The following is a 25,815-nucleotide window of genomic DNA, read 5'->3' on the forward strand; positions in this document are numbered from 1 at the left end:
ACAGGTCAAAATCTCTGATGTTATTAAGTTAATGTGTTTGGCTTTTGTTTTATGTGATTATAATTACTGTTGCATCATTTTGTCACTTTTTGTGATTGAAATTTTAGGACTGAAGAATATTTGTGAATTGTGATTTGTGAGAATTGATATCATGTTTCAGTTTTCTTTCTAGTATCAGTCAAAACAGTATGGGACTTTTTGGAATAAGATTAGATGGGATGGACTGTAGATGACATATTTTTCTTGATTTTATACCTGTGCCTGTAATTAGTTTCCCAAATTAGAACAGTCTTGCCTTCATCTTCTTAATGAAGTTGGATGCCCTGTAGCCGGATCGTCGTGAAGATTTGATCATATAACTTACTCCCTAGTTGCTACATTTGCTTTATCGCAGCGTACGAGATGTAATTTCAAACACCAATATGGTGAATTACATATATGAAAAAATTATAAAAATTATATATTTGGAAAGTACAAATTGGGACGAATCAAACAAGATTCAACATGACTATGTTTTTTCTTATGTATATGGAGTAAAATATAGTCAAAGTTATGACTTGAATAGTACCTACGGTCAATATGTAGCAACTAAATTGGGACGGAGAAAGTAGTAAATAACTTGCAAGAGGTTGAGGTTAAGGGGGATGGGCTCTGTTTTATTGCCAACTTTTTGCGTTCTAGTTAATTGATGGTTGTATCTTTCACATGAAAAGGTCACATGCTAATTATACATAAAAAGGTCACGTTCGAGTCACATGACTTTGTAAGCGAGACAAAACATAGTGTTTAAGGCAGGGCTATGCTATGAGGGAGTTGTGAGCCTATGAGAGTATGAGGGATATATTTTTCCTTTCATCGTCATCTTGTCCCATTCTTCCATGATTGTTAACTAAGATCATGATGCAAATTTGAATTTGAATAGCTGCCCACCTATCGTAAGTGGGTCATGATTGTTAACTAAAAACAATACTTTATGTTGTTTTTGGTATAGATTTCTTGAACATAAGTGTTGATCATATTCAATGCTAGGCATATTATTACTATAGTTTTGGTTAATACATGTACTAATCAAATTAACTAAAAACAATACTTTATGTTGTTTTTGGTATAAATTTGTTGGACATAATTCTTGATCATATTCAATGCTAGGCATATTATTACTATAGTTTTGGTTAATATATGTACTAATCAAATTAACACTCACAAATCTGTCATAGGAACGTGATTCCGTTTGAACTTGTACTTGCATTCATTGCGGCAATAAATCCATTCATGATTGACTGTAATAAACAATTTATTAAGTGGTTCATGTGCCAAGTGATGGATCTGTGGCAATCATTGCTTAATAATTATAAAATCATTGTCTTACTGTAATAGTACTTCTACTAGTTTATCAGAATTTCCTTTTATGTGTAAAAATAATGTCAATGAATTAACATCCTATGTGACTGACAGCTGCTTGTGGATTTTAAGATGCTGTATACTTTTTGTGGTACATTAAAACACTTTGATTGGACTTCATGTGAGTTCCTTGTATATTTATATTGGCATCTACCTCTCCCCCTTTTTAAATGATCCGTTTTGATTTGTGATACTATTCTCACGTGTAACTCTGATTACCTCTTATAGTCATGTGGGATCTTGTTAGATTTATCTCAATGTATATTTTCATAATATCAACTTTTTGTAATTTTTGCTTATTGATAATTAGAGATATAAAAGTTTAAAATAGCACGTTGACATGTGCGTTCAAGAAAAACGGATCAACTAAAAAAAGAGGGATAATACAATTTAACAATTCTACATAGTCTTCCATATTGACATCATTCGAGTTGTCACAAATAAAATCTCAGACAAAATTGGCTACTATTAGTAACAATCTTATTGTCCTTTTGCCTACTATCAGTGAGGCAGCCCAACCCATCTTCTCCAAGCCCACAATCAATGTGTGGTGTCCTTAAACAGTTAAACCTATTACACATAATACAAACAAGTATAAGTACATACTCGGTAGGCCGGTATGTATTTACCAACACATACCGGATTTTTATATTAGGGTTGAATTGAGTTTTTGATAATTAACATTAATCTTATTTTCGGACCAATGAGTACATTTATGAGTGGTTCTAGGTACATACAGGGATATGTTGGTCATTGCCAGAAAAAGAAAACACTGAGAAGTCGTTTGGTTCAATATATGAAATGGAAAGGGAATGGATATAAATAGAGGAGGGAAATTAATACAAATAGAGGAGGAGAATGGATACAAAAGTGATTACCTTTATTGAGTGTTTGGTTCAAGCCAAGTAATGAAAATGAAGGGTAATCATTACCTTTCAAGTAGTGGATTTTGTTACTTGAGGAAGAGGGGAATGTAACATATTGGAGGGATTCATTACCATCAAGTAATGGTAAGGGATTGATGTGGGGTTGAACCAAACAAGAAGAAAGAGAATCGGTAATTAGTTCTATTTCTTAAAATTCGAAAATAATGAACCAAACGATCCATAAATTTCAATGGTACAATTGTGGTATCCATTGGATTTTTAATGATAGCACTAGAATCTCAATGGTACCATAAGAGTCTTAGGGCCTGTTCTCCCCAATTTTCAGTTCAGTTCAGTTCAGTTCAATTCAGTTCAGTTTAATTCAATTCAGTTCAGTTCAGATTAGTTCAGTTCAAATCAGTTCAGTTCAGCTCTTGACAATACTTTTACTCTCACATATCACTATTCATTTCAGTTCAGTTCAGTTCAGTTCAGTTCAATTCAGATTAGTTTAGTTCAGTTCAGATCAGATCAGTTCAGTTCAAATAAGTTCAATTCAGTTCAGTTCAGCTGTTTTATGCCGAAGAGAACAGGCCCTTAATGATACAACCAGATACTACGTTTGTACCTTTTAGTTATATACAATTGTGCGTATATAATAAACATTGGAGTTTTAATGATACCATTAGAGTCTGAATAGTTATTTTACAATTATGGTATATACTCTCTCCGTTTTTTTAGATGTAACATCGGACTTTTCACATTTGTCAAGGTACAACTTTGACTGATAATATCTCTAATTGTATAAAAGTAAAAATTATAAAAGATATATATTTGGAAAGTGTACACCGTGACGTATCAAACAAGATCCCTCATGACTATATTTTTTTTTCTTATACTACCTCTGTTTTTATTTAGTTGCAACGTTTTGACTTTCACGCTTGCCAATGTACAATCTCAAATCGTTTTATCTCTAATTGTATGTAAGTAAAAATTATAAAAATTTGATATTATGAAAGCTTACATCGAAACGAATCAAACAAGACCCCACATGACTATATTTTGTTTAACATATAAATCAATAAATGTGGTCAAATAAGAGAACATGAATAGTACAATTTGTCAAACATTGCAACTAAAAGAGAACGGAGGTAGTATATAAATAATAATTAATGGTCAAAGTATATTGGAGGAATAGTACCCAAAAGTCGAGGGAGTAATAGTTTCATTGGAGTTTTAATGATACCATTAGAGTCTCAATAGTACCGTAAGAGTCTCAATGGTACAACCAGCCACAGGTACCACAATTGTACGTACCATTGGGTATGTACTTAGACTTATCCTACATTTTTAACACACAAAAGCCCTAAAATATAGTCCAAATTTCAGGCCCAAATGTATTCTCCGTTAATACAAAACCGTTATTAATTCCCGCCCTCGAAACAAACCCTATATAAACCCTTCAACTTTCCCGAATTATCTCTCCTTCTATTGTGTAGTTAATTACTGCTTCACTCTATCATTTCTTTCTCTTTCTCATCAAATTCCAGAAATATTCTCCCAAACATTTTCGATTCAACCTCGAATTAGATGAAGCTGAAGATCAACAAAGCTTGTGATCTTAACTCCATCTCTGTTCTTCCTCCTCATACCAGGTTTTTAACCTAAATTTCTCTTCTTCTTTTTTCAGTTTTTGTATTTTCAATCTTCTGAACTATTTTTCTGCTTTAATGGCGATTTTCTGGCGATAATTTGTAGGAGATCGAGTATGATGCAGCAACCGAGGTCGCAGCCGTCGCAACAATCGTTCTCGCAAGGTTTTTCGTCGCAGCAGAACGGAATTTTCTCTCAAATCTCTCAGAACTCTGTTGACGAGGTCCTGACAGATAATCAGGTCTCAGTTCTCTCTACTTTCGATTTTTCTGGTTCAAATTTTCATTTTCGGATCAAATATTACTTAGAAATTGAATGAAATTGCTGAAGTTCTGGAAGATTTTGATGTGATTTTCGTCTTCATTATTATGGTGAATTAATTTGCGATTCATTCTAGGATAGCGGTGAATAATTTACAAACGTGTTTGTTTGAGTAACTCTAGCTCTATTCTACTGTGATTGGTTCAAATAGAATTCCTCAGCTGTAGAACTTTTATTTTAAAATTTCTGTTTTAGGATTTAGATTATGAACTTCTAGCAATAATTTTGTAATTGCGGATACATTGATGCGTTTTTGTTTCTTCACACGTCTGATCTTCAATCACTTTTTTCGTCACGACACTTGATAGACGATGATATATTAATGTTATTGAAAGATAGGAGGAGATATTTTGGTCGTTTGATGTTATTGAAAGATAGGAGGATATATTTTGATCTTTTGATGTTATTGAAAGATAGGAGAAGATGTTTTTATCTTTTGATGTTATTCTAGGACTCTAGGTTCATTTTCTGGCTAGCTAATAGCTATATATGTGCATGTAGCAATGTCTCATTAATAGTGTACGTGCTGTTGATTACAATGTAAAAATCACCAGAGGTGTGTGTACGATTCATGTAGACAATCTGGTTGTTGTTGTTGACTTGTTGGAGCTTCATGACCTCTGCTGTTGTTTTTGTTTCATATAAGTCAATTTGAACCTTATCCTGTGAATGTAGCTTAAGGTGATGTCCAAGCTGCCAACTATCCCTCCAGAATCCAGATCATATGCCTAATGCGTTATTTGGTTGTCATGCATTCACATGTTTAGCAAGTACATCTTAGTCTCCTTTTTCTAAGAGTATAAATGTCTTCCTTAACTCAGTTTGATCGACTTATATAGTTATATTTGGCCTCTGCATACACCATGATGTCTTCAAAAATTATTATTGGTTGGTAGCATTTGATTCTGAACTATAATGAAAAAAAATTAATAGAAGTTGTAGTAAAATTTAGGTTTGATAAGTGGTGAGAGACTTGAGTATTTGTGATAAGTCAAAACGTATATTGTTACTCTTGTCGGACAATGTGTTCCATTTATAGGGCTAAAATGCAAATGGCTAAAAGAGACAGTGATGCTTAACAGCTTAAGATGGAAAGGCTGTGTGTCACTGGGATTGTAGCATCATATAATATGGTAGATTGACATCTTGAAGTCTTCTTGTTGAACTATTATCTTCATTTTACTTTAGATACAGTGAAATTAGGATCTTTCAACATCCCAGGCTTCTTATCTGCTAATTTAGACCAAACACCAAAGTCTACCCTGTAATATGTTTGTTATACATTTACTCTGGAATATATTATGTATTGTCCTCTGGTTTTATGATTATCACATTGCAGCTGCTTTCATTTGCCACTTTGCAGAGATTCAGCTCACAAGAGAAGGATCATTCTGTAAGAAGACTTTCTTGTCTCGCCCCTACATCATACCCTCGGGAAGAATGCCAGATGCCACTACCCAGAAATTCCTCTACTTTGACACGTAGATGGAACTCTACTACTGTACCAGAACATAAATGTATGCTTAGCCTTTTCTATTTGATGTCGCTTAATTTCATCTATTTTCATCCTTAACAAGTCTTTGGTCTTTTCTGAGTGTTAGTTGAGTGTAGCATTCTTGCATTCCTTATATTTGTATCTCAGAGCATGTTAAATACTTGGCTCTTTGATTGCATCAATATAAATGATGATTCTGTCATACTTGCTTTCACAGGTCAGCTAAGTGATGAACTTGAACACAAAATCTCTGTGATGGATACATCTCTGAACAGATTAGGGATGATCTTAGATTCTGTCCAGGCTGATATTATGCAAGTAAACAAGGGAACAAAAGAGCTATCCCTTGAAGGTGAGCTATGTGGAACTAGAAAGTTTCCAATAACTATATACATGCTGATATTTGATTTGGGCATCATGAGTCATAGACCTCTGGCTATCAGTTGGTTACATTACAAACTTCACTTGATCAATTGGATTTTAAAATTTTGAGCTAAAATGACTAGGGCATAAAGCATTTGTAATTCATGATTACTTGCGTTAACGTTATTTCTTTTAATAAATTGTTTCATTGATTTATATATTCAATCTTGTTTAGTGGAAGGCATACGCCAAAAATCAGTCGCTCATCATGATTCCCTCCATCTGCTGGTATGTCTATTAGAGTCTCTCTTCTCTTTCAGTACTTATATTTATTTTTAGAAAAAATTATTTAACATGTCAAAATGCTATGCTCAGAATCGAACACAAGAAGAGACCAAAACTAGCCTGGAATCAATCAGCAATCAACTGCTTACTATTATGCAGAAGGACAAGAACCAAGAGATTATGTCGGCAGTTTCAAATCTGCGGGAGCAAATTGACTTTAATTATCAGAAACAGAATGATGAACTGTCCAAATGCTTATCTAGAGACCTGCAGGCATTTAAACTTTCCCTTCCATATATTTGTGTGTTGGAACAATTATTTAAATCTATCGTTCTGATATATCCTAATGTTATCTAAATTTTGCTGTCTTTCAACTTTCAAGTGACTGTTTTTCTAACTTCTTGAACAGGAAATCATGTACAGCCTTAAGACCTTACATCAAAAGAATGCGCCCTTTGCCGTTCTTCCACCAAAGGTTCTTATCATATTCTTCATCTATACATTGTAGCATGTGAAGAACGTACTTAGAGATCTCTTTAATAAACAACTATGCTGCAGATGTCTGGTTTTAGTTCTTCAACACACAAGTCTTTTATAACAAGGTACTTTGAATAAGTTTCTCTAGCTCTTGAGTGTTTTTTTTCCCTTTGATTCTTATATATGGGACCTAAGAGCATTATGAAGCATCAAGCACTGATCTCTGGGTTTATTGTTTGTAATCAAATGTAAATTGCACTATGTTTAAGGACAGAAAAGCTTTTTAATAATATCTCTCTTGAAATGGAAATTAATTGTGTATGATCACCTGTAACTGCAAATGATCTTGTTGCTAATTCCTACAAAGTACTACTGTAGTCATTATACAAAGTTAAAATCTTACCCCACCCCCTGTTTGCAGGATTACCACCATCTGCTGTAATTTCTCACATTAGTACTCAGCTAGTTTCCTAATTCTTTCTTGTTCAGTTTTAGGGAAGCTGAGCCCCTTAAAGTATGTAAACCGTCACCTCTTGCTCCAAAGATAGAAATGGGAAGGTGGACCGCTGTTAAAGCAGAGCAAACTGCTCACTCCAATCGATATGGGAATTCTTGCAATAATCCGAAACAAAGAATAGCTTCCATGGTAGTAATGTAGCGGGATTCTATTACCACATATCAATGAATTGTTTTTTAAGTGCAGGCAAATAAACTTTTTGACATTGATTCTAGATTTCTAGGGAGTAATTGAAGCTTGAGGCTTTTACCTTACATTTCTAATGTGTGCTCCATTGCCTGATTGAGAGGATGCTTGCTTGCAGGATAGGGAACAGAAGTTGATTATTGACTTAGATGATGAGACTGATGGTGATCTTTCTTGCTTGATAGTTGCAAAGAAACCAGGTAAATTTACACAGTGCATCTTTTTTCCTTTCTTTTTTTCCCTTTTTTGGCTGCCTTTTATTTAAATTAAGTCACGCTCCAATACCAGTTACATACTAACCTAACTGTTTCCTGTCACGAGATGCAGATAATCAGATTATGGTGGACTTGGAGGAAGACACTGCACGAATCCTTAGAGAAGCCAGAAGAAGAAAGAGAAAGCGGGATTGTAAAAGATTATTTGCAGCTCACAGAAAGTGAAGGTATGGTCCTGTATATCGTAGTCATGTTTTGATCATCCATAAAAAAAGTTAACCACTGCTATCTCCGATTTTGTTGATGACATCAGAGTTTGTTCATAGGCATTATAAACTTAGGAGAAACTAAACTATCATGCTATGCTTTAACACTTTGATGTAAAATTATACTCCGTACAACATTTGCTTTGCCTTATGAATTTGAGTTGGCCAAAAGTACTAAAAGTGGATTAAATATGATAGATGCATAAATCATGACATGTATTTTAAATTTTGTATCTGGCTGCTATTTAAGTTTCTGATAAGTAAACCTTTCAATTTGTTGCCAGAATTTATGCTAGTAATGCACATTTCCAGCTTAGGATAAATTCTGATATCCATTTAAAAGTGTAATTTAGGTGCAGACATACATTTAACTCAAAAAGTTCAGGCAATTTTTGGCTCACACTTCCTAAAAATCTAGTAATAGCGTGTAACTCAACCATTCTACTGTGTGATGTAAGTTGATCAAGGGGGTGGGCCTTTTTCTGGTTGTAAATTACTTGGGGAACTAAGGCGCATTTGTTTTTGACAGCTATTAGCTCATCACTTACCATATATCATGTAGAGGTGATAATGGCGACCTAAGAGTTGGTGTTAGGAGGCTTGTCTACCAACAAAGCCCTATGCGGCTATGCCTCTATCTGCTATATCAAGCCAGAGTATGCTTCTTGGGGTTCTGGAATCTGGCCACTGCTCGCCATGCTGTATTTGTTCACTGTTTTATTAAGGGCAATATAGCCTTATCACTCTATTTGCCTATCCTTCTAGGAAGTTTCCTTGATTCTACTGTCACTACTCCATTTTTATTGTCCTTTTCTTTCTCTTATTGCTGTTGTCATCTAGTAAGAAAACAATGTAGTGACCTAGTAGTATTTAAGCTCTCTCCTTCTCTCATTCTGTGATTTTTGTGCAATGGGAACTAATATACTCTGAATATTTCAGTCTTCATGTTTACTATAAGCCAAGGTTGGATCTCTTTTCTTTAGTGAAGTGCTTGATTGTGTTGGATTCGTAAAATTTGATTCTAAGCAAACAGCCATATAACTTTCTTTTTTTTCTTTTTACTTAGGTCTAGCCAGTTCATTGTTGGTGTAAACAAGTACCTTGATGCCATAAACCATAAATTCTCCATTGGCATGCGCTTTAATATGAAGTTTGAGGGAGAAGACACACCTGAAAGAAGGTATACTTTTCTCTGTGGCCAGTTTTTTCCATTGTTGGGCCTTGTTAGTGTTGCTTTAGGTTCTTCAAATTAAATTTCATGAGATCACTTTGTTCTGGTTCACTGGCACCATTATTGTTGGGGTTGAAGATGTTTCTCCTCAGTGGACTGGCTTAATATGGCGATCACTTTATCTTTTGTTTCATTTCTTCTGGAACAATCACAAACACTTTTTTGATTATGGATATACTAGCAGAAATTCAATGTGTAATCTCAGCATTCAATGTGTATTCCTGAATAATCTCATTTTTCAATTATTCAACTATTTCATTTTACCAAGTTCAATGTTAGCCAGATTAGTCAACATTTATATGTTTCGATATAACAAATGTTATTTGTAACAAGTAGTTCTGTTGGTTGGTTAATTGGTCAGGTTGCATATCAAGTGATAGACATGGGCACATGACTATGGATTGGCCAACAAAACTTCCTTTTTCATGCTTGTTTCTCCATTTGTTTCTTCTGTAGGTTCAATGGGATGAAGCTGCTGTATTTCATAGGCCAGATAAAGTTTCCCCCTTGGGAAATAGAACCCTTTGTTGCTTCTATTCCTGTCAAATGTCAATCCTACGCCACCACCAGTGTCGAAGACCAAGAGGTCCCGACCTAGTGATTTGGTTTTGTGGTTTTGCAGTATTAATTTTAGGTCCTAATGGGAGATCCAAACAATATAATATACATCCGTCATTCTTTTTCTATTACAATAATTGAATTTTTATATTATTTATTCATGTCGGATGTCGTTAGATTAATCTTGATATACATTTTTAAAATATCACGTTTTTACAATTTTTACTAAAGTAGTAAAGGAGTAATAGTTAAAAAGTTGTGTATTAGCAAGCGTGAACTCATTGTTGCAGTAGAAAAACGGAAGAAGTGTAAACTAAATTGTAATCCTTAGAATAGCAATATATTAATTAAACTAAAACGTAATCCTAAAAAAAAGATAAATAAACTTAAAAATATTTAAAACGTAATCCTAAAAAAAGCGATAAATAAACTTAAAAATATGTAAAGAACATGGTGCAATTTTTTTTTTCAAGAACTAAGACACAAAAAAAGAAAAAAGAGTGATCCGTCTTGAAGACACGTAGAATTATGGATCAATATCATGAAATTAGAGTATTTACTAGCATTAGTGGACCTATGTGGACTTGATGGGAAGCATTTATTATAAAGTTCATATTATCGAAAGGAAATAGTCTTATTCATATTATCTAATGTACTATTAAGTGTGTATACTATTATTTTCAGCCAATTTTCCTTTATATTTTGTCATATATGTAATAAATAATAAACGAAAAGAAAGGTTGTATAAGAAACAATGGTTAAGGAATATTAGAGGAGTTAAATTTTGTTTTGAGAATGGAGAGAGCCTTGAGGATTAGAGACAAATTAGAGGAATATTAGGTCCTCTGTTCCTTGATGGGCTTTTGAGGACCTAATATTAAAATCAAACTGAATAATTTCGTGCCCAAATATTAAAAAAATTAAGACATAATATGATAACTCAAATTTGGGAGAAATTAAAAAAATATACTTAAACCCATATATTAAAATCAAAAAATTGTGCCCGCAATCGAATTTCAACATAAACTGCAGAGTTTGGGACATGACCGCAAGCAAGCTCGACTATCCATGACGGGCTGAGCGAAAGCCAATTCTAGGATCGCCAAGCAAGTCTGATATTTTTTCTTGAAATGACCCTCTATCATAATCCTTGTTTAGAGGTCTAGTAAAAGCATATTTGATTGCATAATAGATTTTGCGCTAAAAAAAAATGACCCTCTATCCATCATCGTTGTTTAATTTATTGGAGTATTTGTTTATAACCCGAATTATCACGTCCCTTCTTTACTGATGAGTGCAACTCTTAATGAACCGATGTTAGTTTAAAGTAATATCAATTTACAACCTTCATATATATTCTTGATGAAGCTTGTGAAACACTAAAGAATACGATGATTTTTAATTTGTGGATTGTAGTTTATAAGTTAGGTGAATGAGAAAACAAAAAAAAAAAATTGAAAAACGCTAGAAAGAAGGTTTAAACCAAAGTTTGAATTATACACCTCTTTTTTAGAAGTTCCATCAATAGAAATTCGCTTTACAAATATTATGCACAAGAAAACTCATATATCAAAAGAGATAGGATAAGGTCATACGTACGTTCGCTCTTATCACAGAAAATTATTCTGGACCAAACAACTGATTATTTTTTGGTCTAGACAAAAAAATCAAACTTCTAAAATTTTGGATCTAATTAGGGCCATAATAAGTAGGTTCGCCCTTAGGCTCCAAAATCTCAGAAACGTGGTTGATTTTCATTTCCCATGAATCACCAAACAACATTTATCAATTCCTAGGAGATACAATTATATGAAAAAATAAATTTCCAAGTAATTTAATTACACTCCATACCTTCAACCAAACAAGCACTAATTAAAGTTGACTTGGTACAAAAATTACCAGGTAAGGAAAACAAATTAAAGGGTAGATCTAGAAAACTTAGGATACATATCGTATAAGAAGATGGCAGTACGTACTCAGCAAGTTCTCCTTCGTCTTTCTGACATATCATGCGATTGTGGATGCTCCAAAGACGACTTTGTGCCGGTACATTCTCACTCAACTGCACAGTAGTAATCACTTCAAGTGTATCATAAAATTGTACTGCCAATAATGCAAGATTATCCTTTAAGGCTTGCTCCAACTAAAAAATAACCCTTCCTTTTTACACAATTAGCAAACGTGACTTCCAAATATATTGTCCCACTTATTTCATCACCCATGTGACATGGGTCATTGACGGGTAAATCACTTCCAAAGGATAACCAGTCGTTAGGATTAGTAGTAACTCATCATTCTTTAATATGACACAACAGAAATACAGAATTAACTACTTTTTCTATAAGGGAATTTTGTCGAGCACTTCCTACGCAACGTTTACACTTTACCAAGTGGGTTCACTATTGGTCTAGCTCCTATGATCGCTTCCCTTCAGTCCTTTACAATGCCAAGTCGACGGACCTATTTAAAAAACTAAGCTGACAAATTTATCTAAAACTGACCGAACTTATCAAACTTGCAATTAAACTTACTCCCCTTTTCTTTTTAATGGTTACACTTTGAGTGTTTTGACACTATTCATAAATTTATGTTTGACTAACATTTGTGATTAATGAGTAAGGAAATTAAAAAAATAATCTGTGAGATATTGTTTGATTCATCCCGACATGTACTTTTTGAACATCAACTTTTTATAAATTTTTATAAATGGAAATTTAGAGATATTAAAGTTCAAATATTTACATTAGCATACGTGAAAAGGTAAAGTGTAACAATTAAAAAGAAACAAAGGGGTATATATTTATGGCACAAAAAATGTACCCAAAATAACATAAGATTGGTGTTACTATAAAAATATATTGTATGAAGGTTACTTTTGTGAACAATTGGGGTTACTCGTATGATTAAATAGAATCGTCGTATGATTAAGTTAGGTTATTACTCGATCGTATGATGAAATGAGGTTACTCATATGAATAGATGGGGTTACCCGTATGACTAAATAGCATCATTGAATGATTAAACAAGGTTATTCTTAATACTAATGTGATTACTCATATGAATACCTAAGGTTACTCGTATTGAAATACAAGGGTTTTTTTGTAAACAATTAGAGTTACTCGTATAAATAGATAAAGTTACTCGTATTGATAAATGGGGGTTAATTTTGTAAATAATTGGGGGTTATTGGTGTGAATAAATGAGGTTACTAGTATGTTAAAATTAGGTTACATAATATTAGATTATGTTACTCATATGATCAAAATAAGTTACTCATAGGGTTGAACAAGGTTACTCTAAAAACTAAATAATGTTGCTGTAAAAAATTAAATGGGGTTACTTATGTGAACAAAATGGGCTTAATCATATGATTAAATGGGGTTATAGTATGAATAAATGAGGTTACTCCTTGTGCATGAATAAGGTTACTCGTATTAATAAATGAGAGTTACTTATATGAACAATTGGGGTAAGGGCCTGTTCTCCCCAGCTTATTTTCAGTTCAGTTCAGTTCAGCTCCAATCAGTTCAGTTCAGTTCAGCTCAGCTCCATTCTTTTATAACCACTTTGTTAAATATTATTATTATGTTGGTATAATTTATTTTACTAATTACACTTACTATTATTACTATTATTATTATTATTATTATTTATTTTTATATCATTACTATTAATTATTATTATTATTATTATTATTATTTTTATATCATTACTATTAAGTATAATAATAATAATAATAATAATTATTATTATTATTATTATTATTATTATTATTATTATTATTATTATTATTATTACTATTGTTGTTGTTGTTGTTGTTGTTGTTGTTGTTTCTATATATATTATTTTGTTTATTATAGCTTTACTCATTCTTATTACTATTATTATTAGGAGGAACATGGTTTTAGGTCAAAGCACAAATAAACCCACGTTTTTTGGCCCATAAACCAATCAAATTGCGGCAAAACGATTTATGAAATAATTTTCGCAATCCAACCCAATCATTATTTTTATTACTAAATATTATAATATTATTAAATCTAATTATTAAAATAGTAATATTAATTTACTTCTTAGATATTATTGCTATTATATATCAAGTATTAATATATTAATACAAATAATATAAAATATTATTATTAATTCATTAATATATTAATTATTGTATTATTTAATTTATGATTATTAATATTATTTATTTATAACTATCATTTAAAAATATCCAAAATACTATTATTATTCATTATTATTACTTATTATTATAATTATTATTTAATATTCATATTATTATTGTTTAAATATTTACATTCAATTTAATTCAATTTAATTTAATTCAATTCAATTCAGTTCAGTTTAGTTTAGTTCAGTTCAGTTCAGTTTAGTTCAGCTCCAATAAGTTCAGTTCAGTTCAGCTCCAATAAGTTCAGTTCAGCTGTTTTATGCCGAAGAGAACATGCCCTAACTTGTATGAATAAACGAGGTTACTCATAAGATTAAACTAGGTTAGGGCCTGTTCTCCCCAGCTTATTTTCAGTTCAGTTCAGTTCAATTCAATTCAGTTCAGTTCAGCTCAGTTCAGATCAGATCAGTTCAGTTTAATTCAGTTCAATTCAGTACAGCTGTTTTATGCCGAAGAGAACATGCCCTTATAGGATTAAACAATGTTACTCCAAAAACTAAACAATGTTACTGCAAAAAATAAATCGGGTTACAAGTTCATCTATCACAAGTGCAAAGCTCACGAAGTCTGACATTGGTCATGAGCAAAAGAGTTCTTGAATTTGCAATTTAATTTAATTTATACTTTTTTCTTTTTTTTAATTACACCATTTGATTTTTTTTTCCAAAAATTTTAAGAGAGGAGGAGAGAAAAGAAGATTTTATCCATTTTGCCAACTTATTTTGCAATTAATTGAGTTGAGAGATAGGTGGGATGAGGATAAAAAGGTAAACTAATTCCAAAAACTTTGCCAAAAAATAGAAATGGATTAGGGCCCGTTCGTTATCGTTTTTTGTTTTCAGTTTTTTCAGTTTTTTTTTTGAAAACTAAATACCAAAAATAGGAAACCAGAAAAAGTGATTTTCACTTTTTAGTTGTCAGTTTTGAAAGTCATCATGTTCCCAATAACTTTGACTAATTTTTTATTTATTATAGGACATATATCATATGACTTTGAAAATAATAATAAAAAAAAACAGAAAACCACAATAATACCGAACGGTGCCATTAATCTTTTAAAACACTCCAAAGTGAAAATTGGTGCAATTAAAAAAAAAAAAAGAAGTATTCATAAGGTGCATATAAATATTAAAAAGAGGATGGGAATATAATATAAGGAAGTAAGGTATGAAATCCCTAAAACATACTCTATATTTTAATCAATAGAACTACAAATTTTACTATGGGTATACTACTTGTATAATAATATATACTCATAGCAATATTATTATCTATTTATAGTTGATATGATACAAAAAAAGAATATTTTTTATAATCTTGAAAACTAATATTACCAACTTGAAAAGGTTAAATTAGTATCAAATTATTTTTCTAATCTTTTAGACAAATGATTGTACTAGATATTGCATCAAGTATAAGGAGGTGAGAATGTAATAATAGAGAGGGTGGAGGGTGGAACGAAAACAAATTTTTATATGCAATGGTTCTAGGACATGTATGAGTCAATAGTCAATGGTTCGGAACCCTTCATATATAGTCTATTTTTACATTCTCAATATTTTCTTAATTTTGGAACTCAGAGTATATTGACAAAATTATGTATAATTTCTCAAAAGTGGTTGGGTACATTATGGACATATATTTTAATGAAATTTATTGAAAACTCAATTTTCGAAATTGGTGGGCAAATTGTGATAATCAAGTGGTGCTTCATATAGCAAAGAACTTCGTGTTTCATGATCATGTTGTATTGGATCGTCATTTTGTGCGGGAAAATCTTGTAACGAGATAGCTATTTTTTATGTGCCAACTAAACAACCACCGGGCACCGGCGGTTATCTTTAACTAAGGCGTTTGGTAGGAAGGTCTTCACAGGTCTTTTGGGTAAGTTAGAAGTGCGAGATCAACCCAAACTTGAGGAGTATGAGAATATTATCAGGATTGATATTTATATAGTTAGTTTCCTAATGCTATGGGATTACTTTATTGAAGTCCTTGTATATTTACTCTGTCGGTTAGTGGTAGTATTTATAGTCTCATTCGAGTCTTTGTTTAGTAGTCTGTCGAAACATTTTACTCCCTCCGTCCCATAATATAGTGCTTGTTTCTTTTTTCACGGTCTCCAAAATGTAACTTTGACATTTAATATCTTCAATTTCTTATTATTAAAAAATATAAAAATTGATATTATGAAACTACACATTGAGACGAATCTAACAAGATCCTACATGAATATGTTTTTTTATATATACAAATGAGAATATTCGGTCAAAGATTTTAAAGTTTGACCACCAAAAATGAAATAAGCACTATATTATGGGACGGAGGGAGTACTATATATAAAATGCTTAGAAAAGGTCAGGCATTAAACTTAGATTAGGCCATAACTCATCATCTTTAAAGTTGGAATTTTTATAAAAAATATATCCACCGAGACAGCCACTAGCAAAAGTAGGCTAGACCTAGACGTTGATTTTGTGATACACAACCTACAAATGCAGCGACCTATTGTCGTCCACACTCCACAACGGTCAACGGGCATGAAATATTTCAAACGGAGGAGAGCCAAAAAAATGACTGGTCAGGGGTTCTTTTCGGGTGGGCAAGGGGGAGGGGAAATAGAAAAAGCTTTTAAATTTTTTTTTATCTGTATTAAAGGTCACAGGTAAACTTGTCTTTCTGTTGGAATTTTAATGTGAAGTTTGTATTATTAAAAAACTAATCTAAAGGTTGTATTATTACGAGCGAACCACTCAAATTTTTGTATTATTCCAGTTAAAAATTCCAAATATTTATTGGAAAACAAGTTCAATTGCGAAACCACGTCAGGGTGCCCTATTGTGCCAAAAGCGGCTCCATCGGGCACCAAACAAAAACACTGAATTTTCCAAAGCACTATAATTAATGAGATTTCCAACAAGGGAAACATGAGAAATTAACAGTTGATGACCACAACTCGCCTTTCGTCATTTCACATTTTCTCATCCTTTTTCCGGACAAGTATTTGCAAGAGAGAATAACTACAAAAATGAACACATCTGATCCACTATTGTAGTCCAAGTATATATGTACATAATTTTCTTCTCATTTTCTCATCTCTAGGCAAATTTACCTATTGTCATACTGATATGTACACTAATCAATCGTTCACTGTGCTAGTTCACCCCCCTAAGCTAAAATGATTGAATCAAAAATCCATTTCAAACTTCAGCACTTTTTGATGTTGGTCTACCTCTATTTCGAGAATTTGTATACCGCGGAAAATTCAATGATGTACCTACCAAACTTTCTCCTTCACCCTCCTCCGGAATTTCCTGAAACTTCCCTTTGTTGTTGCTACTGTCCTTAAAATCAAACCCTTCATCCGCATCACTGCTGATGCTTCTATAAGTATGTTGAGATACCGAAGAATTGAGATGGCTTAAGCTGTCCGGAGTAATGTGGCTGATATCTGACATCGATTTTCCGGGAGGTGGAGGCTTAAAGAAGAGACATACAACCGCAATGTCATCGGTTCGCGAGGATGGGAACCTACTCTTCCATGCACGAACTGCATGCGTTGCTAAGAACTTTGCTGCATGAGATCGTTTCCTTGCTGCTGATACTATTTTCACTACCTCAAAGTTTGTCAGCACATCCCACACCTGAAATATTATTGTATCATTATATTTGTAGCCTTAGTAACATAGGAATCAAGCAAAGTATCTTTGACTTGCCATAATGCCTAATATGTGATCGATGGTTAAGTTTTACTAAACCAAGGTGTAGATTAATAGAGCCAATTTAGGCTATGTTCAGTTCACCTTATTTTTGCTTATTTCAGATCAGAAAAAATAAGTTCAGATCAGATCATGCTTATATTTAAAAATCATTATTACTATTAAATATCTTTTATTACATATTAGTAAAAATTATAATAATTGAATATTAATAAAGTACTCATTGAGACGAATCAAACAAGACCCCACATGACTATATTTTTTCTTATATATTGAAAAAAATCTAAAAAATAAGATCTTGTAAATCAGATCAGAAAAAATAAGTTCAGATCAGATAAGTTCAGATCAGAAAATTTCAGGTGAACAAAACATAGCCTTAAACTATGTTATGAAAGTTCTTTCTCTGTTGTATTGTTTTTTCTACAAGCACATGCACTAAATGACATGAAAAATGTACAAAATTTTATATTTGTTCAAAATTATTAAATTTGACAATAAGGGTCTGTTCTCCCCAGCTTATTTTCAGTTCAGTTCAATTCAGATCAGTTTAGTTCAGTTCCGCTCTTGCCAATACTTTTACTCTCACATGACACTATTTATTTCAGTTCAGTTCAATTCAGTTCAGTTCAATTTAGTTCAGTTCAGTTTAACTGTTTTATGCCGAAGAGAGCATACCCTAAGTTTGTTGAAAATTGTGGAAGATCATATTACGGTATGAATTTGCATAACACATTATCTCTAGCCTAAGTAACTTTTGTACAAGGCTTTTAGAAGGTGAAAAAGTCGAGTAAAGATGTTTTGCGGGTGTGCGGCATACCAATAGAGAAAAGGAAGAATTACAAAATAAAACGGCGTGATATATAGGCTTAACATCTTTAAACTAGAGATGGAACAAAATTTGATGATGAAAGGGCAACACATGGAGCTAAGAAATAAGAGCAAGTAAGTTAGATTACCCCATCTGTTGCAAGTACAATAAATTCATCTTGTTCAGTTAATTTGCGGTAGAAGACTTGAGGGGTAGAAATAAGACCATAATCTTTAAGGCAAAAATCTCCAAATGCTCTTGTCATAGCGAGGCCTGGGCTATCTTCATCAGGAAGCCATAATCTAAGAACATGAGACTCCTCTTCTAGAGAGAAAACTCGTCCATTACAACGCCTCACTCGCTCGGCTTCCCTTGGCAAGCTTGGCTTCAAGTCCACAGTTAATTGGAGTGGTATTATCTGTCCTTTCTCCCCTCGTGTGCACATAACTGCACGAGAATCCCCCAAATTTCCGATTATTAGATGATCCCCCTACAACAAGAGTGAAAAATTGCATAAATTTACACATGTATATAGACATATTTAATTTAATTTGTTTACATGAACATATATGATATATAATACTATGTTTTACTTTGCGTTAACTAATCAATTAGCTTATCAGTTCTAGCATCTTATCAGTTTCAGCTTTATCTTATCAGTTTCAGTTAACTTATCAGTTTCAGTTTATTTTCAGCTACTAATGCCAAACAGAGCCAGTGCAAGAAAACTAACCTGTTTGACAGCCGTCACAGCTGTAGTACCACTACAATAGCTCTCAATAGAGGAGTCTTGGCTGAGCTCTTTATCTACTTCTCTAAATGACGTCAAAAAGGCAGCTTTCCACAAGTGTAACACTAACTCGGCGTCGGAGCCCTTTCCATCATGGAGGTTGTCGTTAGTCTCGCCGTTGATAGAATGAGCGTCATCGTCGTCTGCATATAAAGCATCGACATCACTTGTGCTACGGGATTTTGTTTGGAGAAGTTTGTGAGCTGCGGAAAGCTTTATTGGTAGTTCGTCACGGGCATTACGAGCTACCTTGTGACCACACGGTCCGTGCCCATCGAACACCCCACAAAAGAACGCATCCTTATCACCAGTAAAGTCCTACAAGACAAAGTTTGTGTTATATTTCAATCAAATAGCAATCATTTAACCCATTTATTCCAAGTTTCCAACTACTTATTCATACGGGTGCTTATTGAGTAAGTCGATCACGAGCTGATTTGTGTCGACTCGACTCGTGAAAGTATCGAGTCGAGTTTGAGTCGAGCAATTTTTTATTGAGCTTAAAATTCTCTAGCTCGACTCAACTCATTAACGTTTTAAGTCGAGCTCAAATTGCTCTCGAGCACATATACTCATATAATTAATAAAGTTTCCCCTTTTTTTTTAGGAAAAATTGATTCTAATACTCCAATCTTTGGGCCCTTCGCTCAAAATAATCCCACCTTTTGATTATTTTTTAATAATCCAACCTTTTACCCCAATCTGCTCATTTTGCACCGTGAGACCATTAACCTGTTGGAATGGTTAAAAAAATCATTTTCTCCTTTAATCACCCTTCCTTTGTTTCTCCCTCCCTCCCCTGTATGCATCACCAGTCACAAAGAACCACCATCCCCATCCCCTACGGACAACCAATTTCGGTCTATTCGACCCATTTGACTAAAAACTCATTCAATTGAAAACCTCAATTTGACTAAAAACTCAACCAAATTCAAAATAAAAAAAAATTGAGGGGTTGTTCATAGGGGGTGATAAACCATCATTAATTCATCACCGCCATCTAAAACCATTCAACAACACGAATCACAGGGGTAGGGGAAGTTAATTCGCAAGGAGTGGGGATGGGGTGGGGGTGGGGGTGGGGGTGGGGTTGTTCACAAGGGGATTATTAGGGTTGTTCGCTGGGGGTGATATGAGGGGATGAAGGTGGTAGAAGAGAGGACATAGGGGGCATGGAGTGGAAGGAGTGAGAGTGATGGAAAAGAATAATGTGGGAGGAGAAATTAAGGGGCTGACGACATTTCTAGGGGGGTGGGGGATTGTTTGCAGGAGGGCGGGGCAAGGAGAGGGGGTGGTCCATGAGGTGAGGTTGTTCCTAGGGGGTGGAGGAGGCGATGGTCGCAGGGGATGGGGGATTCTTGGCAGAGGGTGGGGATTATTGGTGAGGTATGGGAAGGAGGAGAGAGTGATTAGAGAAGAAAAAGAGGAAAATGGTAAAAAACAAAAGAAAAAATATTTAATGAAATCACAACGAATCAGAGCAAGACACGTGTGCAATTAACTCATTCTCCTGGCCATCAACTTGTTTCAACAGGTTACGGTGCAAAATGAGCGGATTGGGATAAAGGCTGGATTATTTAAACAATAATCAAAAGTTGGTATTATTTTGAACGAACGGCCCAAAGGTTGAATTATTAGAATCAATTTTTTCTTTTTTTTATTACTCTATTATTTTATGTATTTAATATAAAGTTTTTAATTTTGATAGTCATTTCAAGTAACTTACATATAACAATTAAAAATTTGCCGAGCAACTCACGAGTTTAACAAGTCGAGTTTAGGCTAGTTCAACTCGACTCATTAATTAATGTATCATGTCGATTGTCGAGTTCTAGTTTCTCACGAGCTGCTTAGCTTAATTAACAACCCTACTTATCAGTCTTAATTGAAATCTTTTTAGTTTCAACTTACGAATTTCAAGTATGATATCCTAATGAGAGCTTGCACACTTCCTACTTTCTTTAATAATTGCAATTTTTTACTTTTATGTTTGATTATTAATATTGTATGTATGGGTAATATCCAAGTGTGCTAGCGGACATATACAATGACCGATAGCAGAAGTCTGAGACGCGAGCTCGCAACAAGCAAATCAAATATCCTCCACTTAAGGACCGGGACTGCAGTCGCGGCAACCGAAGAGGATAAAACAAAGGGAATCTTCCCTCTGACAGATTCATTACAACCATACACGTGTCAAAGGATTACCTATCCTGTCAGATGAATAGTACGCCTATAAATAGCTGAACAGTACTATTCCTGCAGGTACATTCTCTTTCATACTAATAGCATATCTCTCTCTCTAAGCTTTCTCTCTCTAGTCGGACACTAGCTGACTTGAGCGTCGGAGGGGGTTTCCTCAACCATCCCGAGGGTAGCTCACGTTTGCTCTTTTGCAGATCGCCACTCACGGATATCCCCTATCAGTGTCGGACAACCCTTGGGTCCGTCACCGTTTCCAATACCAAATCAAATATGTTTTATACTTTGTTTATAAAATTTATTAAATTGACATTTTGAAATTATAGATCGACATTAAGCCAGTAATATATTATTTATATTAGAGAAGAATGATTACGCAATCACTTAAATTGCAAAATATTGGTAGCTAAAATCAAATCACATGTCTCAAAAGAGGTAAAAGTTTCTAAAATATTCAATAATGCTATGATTTCATGTAAATTATTGAATATTTTATGCAAGAAAGAAAATTTAGAGATCTAGACATTTACCTCCCAAACCGTCATGGCATCCTGGTTGATTCCTTTCCTCCCTTGTTGGGTTGCCATCGAAATAAAAGCAGAAGAACCTTGTAGCCTAATTGAAGCTCCATTATCTCCTTTATAGACATAATCTTCTTGCTCACATTCATGCTCATACACAGTAATTTGTCGATCTCCATAATTTCCTTCTTTGCTACAACAAGCTCCCATATTTTTTAACTTATAAATTTTTTTGGGGAGGAGAGGATATATATTATTGCTCCAAAGTAATACTTTAAGTTATCCCAAGTTCGCCAACTTTGCACCAAAATTACCTGTTTGTTGCCTTAGAGAATTCACAAAAACATAAAAGAATGCCTAGTTTCTAATTGGGAAATTTGAGGTTGATGATCATAAGAACTCATATGATAGAAGATAAACAAATGGGTACATAGTCTTGTGAAAAGAAAAAGAAAACAAAAAAAAAAAGAAAGAATTAAAGAAGAAAATATATAGCTAAAAAAATGGGGGGGAGCTTTCAAGTTGGAATTTGATGGGTTTTCTGGATTTGTGCTCCCCTGAAATTTTGTAGGATGGAGGATCAAAAGAAGATTAGGTAACTCAATTTGAATATTTTTTGAAAATACAATGTTTTTAGTGAGAGGTGCATTTTCTATTCCTGATCCCAATTTTTATGCCTTTAATTTCTAAATTTGGGTGCTTTCTTATAATCTCATTTGATACTGCCAACTAACTAAATTATTGTGGATGATTTGTTACTAAAATTAATCAAACTAGTCTTCTAAATTGTCTATTGCACGGATTATATAATAATTATAAAGTTTTGCTTATTATATTTTTGATATTTTATGCATTTGACTTACACTACAACTCTTTCTCTTTATTAATTTACACAAGTATGACCTTCTTGAACTTCACAAATAGTTTGCAACATAATTGATGAGTTTGAGCAAGAGATGAACATATCAAGTACTAGTGACTTAGGTACGTATTTAGGTTTCCCACTTTGCCACAAGAAACCCTCAAAAAACAAATTAAGTTTCATCATAGATAAAGTGGAGGGAAAACTAGCCTCTTGGAAAGCCAAAAGCCTTAACAAAGCGGGGAGATTAATTCTCATAAATGCTACACTGCAAGCCATTCCTAGGTATTATATGCATATGATTGATTTCCCTGTTGCCATCAAGAAGAAACTGGATTCCATTTGTAGCAATTTCTTTTGGATTAGCAATGGCAATAAGAAAAGGATTTCCTGGATTGCGTGGCATAATATCTGTAAACCCAAATCCACAGGAGGGCTCGACCTTAGCTTGCATAGTACCACTAACAAAATTTGCTTAGCGCGTCTTTGTTGGAAACTAGACAACAACGTGTTATGGGCTTCTAAGATCATTAAAGAAAAATACTTTAACAAAAATCTTGAACCCCTAAGCTTCAAAAAAGGTTCGCACATTTGGAGAAATATCGAGGTAGGTTGGGACCATTATGAGAGGAGCTTAGCATGGATAGTGGGAGACGGCGCAAACGTAAATCTTTGGAATAAGAAATGGGTTAATGGGGATAGCCTAAGAGCACTACTTATTCAGGGGCCTCTAACCAAAGGGGAATCGGAAAGGAGAGTGAATAGCCTGAAAGATAATGACATTTCCTGTATCTCCTCTATTCCTTTAACTCATGATATTATTGAAAGAGTAAGATCCATAAGAATTTCGAATAAATCGGACTTCACCTACTCATCTTGGACTCACCTAGGAAAATTTTGTGCCAAAAAAGCCAGGGAGTTAATTTACCCAGTCGTGGCGGATGAATCATGGGATTGGATTTGGAAAGCCCCTGGTTTACCGAAACATAAAATGTTTCTTTGGCAAATAAGATGGAATAGGATGCCCACGAATGGCAACATAAATTACCGCATGATTTCTCACCCAAGCAGTTGTCCTTTTTGCCCGGATAAAGAAGAAAATATGGATCATATTCTGAGAAGTTGTCATAGAGCCTCCGAAATCTGGGGTAATATAGGGTTCCCGGTAGATAAAAGCCTTTCATTCCAGGATTGGATGAAAAATAATTGCTCTTTGGACCTAAACTCCAAGTTAAATCAGAATGACACAAAACTTCCGTCAAATGTGGATTTTGTGTTCGCAATATGGGGCATATGGTTGAGACGTAATGCTTGGGTTATAAACAAAAAGAATTTACCATACCTTTCCTCTATTAAAAATTCTCATTGGGCCGCCACCGAATGGTTCTATTCAATGAACCAGCCTAAAGTGGGTAAAGCTCCCAGTACCACCACCACCTCCTCTCCCTCCTCCCTCGTCCCCCCCTCCATTGTACCTGACCCTCTCTCACTATATTCCTTCACTAGAACCGGGTCTCCTGGGGTTGTGCACTCTATTTCTTCCAGGTCCCGAGGCCACGCCTGTTGGTTTCCTCCACCTCCTAATGTACTTAAGGTTAACGTGGATAGCTCTTTCTTAATAAATAATAAACAAGCTAGCCTTGCAGCAATTTGCACGGACCACAAGGGCAGATGGGTGGGCGGGGTTGCAATGAGAACCTGCTGTACTGACCCACAGGAAGCCGAAACTCGCGCAATACTTATGGGTCTCGAGTGGGTGAAGGAGAATGGCTGGAGATCAGTTATTATATCTTCAGATTGTAAGAATGCGACAAAAGATATTAGTAGCAGGGGCGGATCTATTAAGTAACAAGGGGTAGCATGTGCTACCCCTTAAAAAAAATTAAAAAAAAATAGGCTGGGAGAAAAGAAATTAGAACAGAATATATACGAAATCCTGCAAGAGATTACTAATGTATCGCTCTTGCCGCGGTGGTAAGTGCTGTACTTTGAAGACAAGGAGATCCTTGTTCGAGCCTGTGTTCAACATTTTGTTTGTTTTCCTTTTTCCTTTTTTTTCCTTTTTCCTTTTTTTTCCTTTTTTTTTTTTTTTGGCAGGCCCTTTTCTTTAATTTCTCCTATGCCCCAAATCTTTTCCATCTTCTACTATTATACTTGTTAATTTAAATAATATAATACTTTATATAATAACAAACTTTATTTTAATTATAGTTGTTTTTCAGTATATTATAAATACATTACACTCTCCTAATTTCAAATAAAAAAGTTCAACCTTTTATAAATCACATATTATAAAGAAAATCTTTTTTGATAAAGTACACAAGTATTTTTCCATTTCCAACGTTATATTTTGAATATTTTTTTCATTTCAAATTGTAGCTTTGATCATTTTATTCTATATTGTACCCCTCTGTCAAATCAACTTTAAATTTTTCATTAGTTTCTAATTTTTAGTTCTTCAGTCTTACATTATACGGGAGAGAAAATTCTTCGGCTTTAAAAGAGTTGGATATGATGAAGTAGTAGAAAGTAGAGTTTTTTACGGGAAGAACTCTATCATAATGTAAGTCTAAAAAATATAGTATTAACGTGAATTATATTCTACTATCATGAACCATTATTTGGTTAGTTATATTATGCTACCCCTGATTGAAAATCCTGGCTCCGCCACTGATTAGTAGTAGCAGTAAAATCAAAAGTAATATCTGTGATGTTGTCCATTTGTGTAGGGAGTTGCTCCAAGAGACCACAGGGCACAAGCTTATCCATGAAGGAAGGGAACTAAACAGGGTTGCGGATAAACTAGCAAAATATGTAATAGGGAGGACTGCAACCATTAATGTAATGCAAATTTTTTCCTCCCCTCCCTCGGTTTGTATGAATTTAGTAGATGATGAAG

At 33.9% G+C, this 25,815-nt stretch overlaps 2 protein-coding genes across 2 annotated transcripts; one reads left to right on the plus strand and one right to left on the minus strand.

Annotated features, from left to right (window-relative positions):
• The first annotated feature begins 3,483 nt into the window (after positions 1 to 3,483).
• LOC104898244 (putative recombination initiation defects 3) lies at positions 3,484 to 9,706 on the plus strand. Its single transcript, XM_057396401.1, has 12 exons — positions 3,484 to 3,922; positions 4,026 to 4,161; positions 5,605 to 5,758; positions 5,954 to 6,088; positions 6,335 to 6,387; positions 6,475 to 6,687; positions 6,794 to 6,859; positions 6,943 to 6,986; positions 7,351 to 7,507; positions 7,683 to 7,764; positions 7,892 to 8,006; positions 9,112 to 9,706. The coding sequence occupies exons 1-11, from the start codon at positions 3,858 to 3,860 to the stop codon at positions 8,002 to 8,004; spliced, it is 1,218 nt and encodes a 405-aa protein (XP_057252384.1). The 5' UTR covers positions 3,484 to 3,857; the 3' UTR covers positions 8,005 to 8,006; positions 9,112 to 9,706.
• A 7,250-nt stretch (positions 9,707 to 16,956) lies between these two features.
• Positions 16,957 to 22,833, minus strand: LOC104898245 (probable protein phosphatase 2C 65). The gene is made up of 4 exons (XM_010685297.4): positions 22,064 to 22,833; positions 19,275 to 19,649; positions 18,690 to 19,031; positions 16,957 to 17,658 (listed from the first exon to the last, which is right to left on the minus strand). The coding sequence occupies exons 1-4, from the start codon at positions 22,262 to 22,264 to the stop codon at positions 17,215 to 17,217; spliced, it is 1,362 nt and encodes a 453-aa protein (XP_010683599.2). The 5' UTR covers positions 22,265 to 22,833; the 3' UTR covers positions 16,957 to 17,214.
• Positions 22,834 to 25,815: the final 2,982 nt, after the last annotated feature.

This window comes from Beta vulgaris, chromosome 7 (assembly GCF_026745355.1).
Source record: "Beta vulgaris subsp. vulgaris cultivar EL10 chromosome 7, EL10.2, whole genome shotgun sequence".
NCBI lineage: Eukaryota > Viridiplantae > Streptophyta > Magnoliopsida > Caryophyllales > Amaranthaceae > Beta > Beta vulgaris.